The sequence below is a fragment of the Poecilia latipinna genome, unplaced genomic scaffold (assembly GCF_001443285.1).
Source record: "Poecilia latipinna isolate Pla-1442-1.1 unplaced genomic scaffold, P_latipinna-1.0 Scaffold1282, whole genome shotgun sequence".
Taxonomy (NCBI): domain Eukaryota; kingdom Metazoa; phylum Chordata; class Actinopteri; order Cyprinodontiformes; family Poeciliidae; genus Poecilia; species Poecilia latipinna.
Window position 1 is genome coordinate 76,936 of NW_015113898.1, and position 3,251 is coordinate 80,186.

General features: G+C 44.7%; 1 protein-coding gene across 1 annotated transcript in view; it reads right to left on the bottom strand.

Moving 5' to 3' along the window:
* Positions 1-2,988, bottom strand: part of LOC106961256 (uncharacterized) — a 6,404-nt gene extending 3,416 nt beyond the window's left edge. Inside the window, exon 1 of the mRNA XM_015054850.1 lies at positions 44-2,988. Coding sequence (XP_014910336.1) covers positions 1,485-2,870 — 1,386 coding nt within the window. The 5' untranslated portion in view covers positions 2,871-2,988 and the 3' untranslated portion in view covers positions 44-1,484. The remainder of the gene's footprint in view (positions 1-43) is intronic.
* Positions 2,989-3,251: the final 263 nt, after the last annotated feature.

A 3,251-nucleotide genomic window follows, 5' to 3' on the forward strand; every position in this document is an offset into this window, starting at 1 on the left:
TTTTTGGATGTCACCAAGGGCGGCAAAGACACCAGCTCAGAACCTCAGGAGGACAGCTCTGATCAGATTTAAGACATAAGGACCTTTAATCAACATGTCATTCAAACTCAGACCTCTGGACTTCAGGCTGCTGTTCCACACTAGCCTCACTGGAGTAGATATGGAATGTGGATTTGGTGCAATCAGATGACTTATATACCACACTGGCCCAGTCCAGCTTTGTAGTACTTCTTTGGACAGTTTCACTGCAGCTTTGCGATCGACCATTTTATGGACTTGTGAAACATAGGCCAATCTCCACTCTGGTTCCTTTGCCAACTGTTTTTCCATCCTGAGGAATGTAGCTTCTACTGCTTTCCTATTGTTGGGGAGAGAAGCCAAATCGTCAGTCCATGGATATTTGGCGTGCCAGTGTGGTTCAGGGGTGTGATGGTCACCATTCACATAAGTCAAGTCATTTCTCATCGTTTCCATCTCTTTCTCCTCAGCCAGAGACATTTCCTTCCTTCCCTCCGGGTTGGCAATTCCCGCAGCGACATCCTCCACATTTTGGCACGCAGGCTGCTCCGATGCTTTCCCATTCCCACCACTTCAAAAAGTCTTTGCTGGTAGTGGCTGCATTGGATTGAATGAAAGGGTGCTTGGGAGACTGACAGGAAACTGAAGATTTGCAGGTGAGTTCACTGTACTTGACTGCTGCAGTCCTCATTGATCTTGCAAAGTGTGTCTCTGATGTATGGGCCATTAAGGTAACTTCTTCAAAGAGGTCCGGATGTGTGCCTCCAATTGTCTTTCCAAGTGGTCCATCCCATAGCACTAGGTCCCCAATAGAGTGAACTTTCTGAGGTACAAGTTGACCTTTGTGGCTAATCAGGAGCTGTATCTCTTTAGGTCTTGTAAGGTCTTTCAAGGAGACATCTGGAAAAATCCTCTGAAGCTTTGTGACAGGAACATGTCTATGAACTCCTGCGATCTTGTCAAGCCCATAGCCGATCAGTTGATGCGACTTGAGGGTCCCTCTTGGAATATTGACACGTATCTTAAGGAGATAGCGCTTCGTTTAAACAGACACCTGCATCCCTACAACACCATGGACCACAAGTGTTACATCTTCACTTCTAAGATTCAACTTGCAGCTTTATGTGTAATGTAGTTTGTGTCTGATGCCAGGTCAATGAGGGTTCCAATTCTTTGTCCATCATTGGCTGTGACATTAGGAATCATCAGGACTCATTTAATCCATTCTCCTCTAGAAGGCCTGTTTTAGTAACAGTGGAGTTGTGTGCCCTTGACACAACATTGCAGAAAGCATCTTTACATTGCTGAGCCAGCTCAGGTGAGAGTTTGGAAAGAAACTATTGTTGGGCTTCAGTATGTATTTTGTCCTCCGCTTTTTCTGAACCAGATTTAGGTGTTTTTAGGGACTGTGGTCTAGCGAGTAAGCAGAGAATAAAGTGGTGTTGGTCTTTACACTCTGGGTTCTTTCACAGGTAATCAGTTTTCTTACAGTAGTCCCCATTATGGATTTCAAGGTATCTCTTGCAGGCACCGAGTTGCTGAACTATATCCCTCTTCTCTGATGGCTTTAGATTGATCCTAAACCTTCTGCAGAAATACAGTTTCTTCCTGTGCTTTGGATCACAAACAATGCAGCCTGATATGTCACTGCCGTGCTTGGTTGTCTTGGTTTTGGCACATTTTAAGAACTTGGATTTCTCTCTGATGGGTTCAACAAGGTCTTTCAGTTGATCTAGTTGTTCATATATGGATTCTTGTGATCTAAGGAACACCATAAGCTTGTCAAAGTAATTCTGGTGACTGGTGTCTTTCTCATTTGCATTATGGGTGAGCCAGTCTTTCTTTAAAGTTTCTGGAAGCTTACTGTCTATGGATTTAGTCACCAGCGGATTCTTTATGGCATCTACATTTCCTAGCTCATTTAAGTCACTAAGAGCCTTCTCCAAAGCTTGGATGAGTTCTATTATTCGTCTAGGTTGACCATTTCTCACTGGTGGAATTGCTTGTAATTCTTCAATAATCTCAAGAGCAATGGTAGCTTTGTTCCCAAAACGATTGTCCAGGACTCTGAAGATCTCATCTGATGAATTGTATGTTGACAGGCGTAAATCCTTAGCCACATTCTCCTTGAGACTATCAAGCAATTGAAACTTCTTTACTTCTTTCAAACCAGATGGTTCACCTTGCTTCTGGGGAGCCTCCCATTCTTTTCTCCATCTGTAATAGTCTCGTTTACTTCCACCAAACTTTGGTAAAGCTGTGGCTTTCAGTTTTATTGCAGCTACTGGAGGTAGGCTGTGGACTAAGGCTTTTTCCTCTGTTGTATCCTTCTTACTTGCTGCTTTGATAAAGACAGCCTTCTGGGATACCAGCCTAGGGAGGCACACCTCTAGCTCCCTTACACAGTAGTTAAAATCCTTTTCCTCGGCAGGTGGGGCCCAACAGTTCCAATTTTGGTGTGCTTCCTTTGCCTTCTGGATCAATTTCTCCAAATGGGTGAGCATAAACTCGTATGCCTCCAGAGTTGTGTCTGGCCCAATGGAGGAAACATTCTTGCGCTCATCCTCTGCAACGTGTAGAGCCAGGGACAGTTCCTTCTCTCCATATGTGGCCCACATTGTCTCTCGGATAAGGAGTTTCGCATCTTTAAGCTTTTGTTCACATTCTTCCTCCGTCTCCTCTATGTCGGCTTTCTGAAGATTACTCAGCTCCTCAGCTGCAATTGCTTTGCACTCAGCCATATAAGCAGCCTCCACATCCTCATTTGCCTCCATAACTTTGGAGCTCTCCAGTGTAAGCTTCTTGTAGTTCTCCTCCAGTTCCTCCTTAGACATCTCCATGTAGGTCCTCATAATGTTATTTGCAAAACGGGAGAAAAGTCTTTTAACTGTTGTCCTCTCTGCTTTGAGGTCATTAAGGGACTTTAATTAAGCCATTTTCCTCCTTTGGAAGACAGACAGCAGATCTCAGTCTCTGGTTGCAGAATGGAACTCTGCACAACAATTGGTCTGTATAAATTCTTCTGTGTGTGCGTGCATGGCTGTTTGTCCTGTAATGGACTGGTGACCTGTCCAGGGTGACCCCACCTCTTGGTTGTTGACAGCTGGAGATAGGCACCCCTCCCCACCCCAATGGGATAATGGTGTAAGAAAATGGATACTATTACCATCCAGCAACCCCCACCTAGTGATGGTGAAACCGTAGCTTCCTGAGCCACTTTGAAACAGTCACTC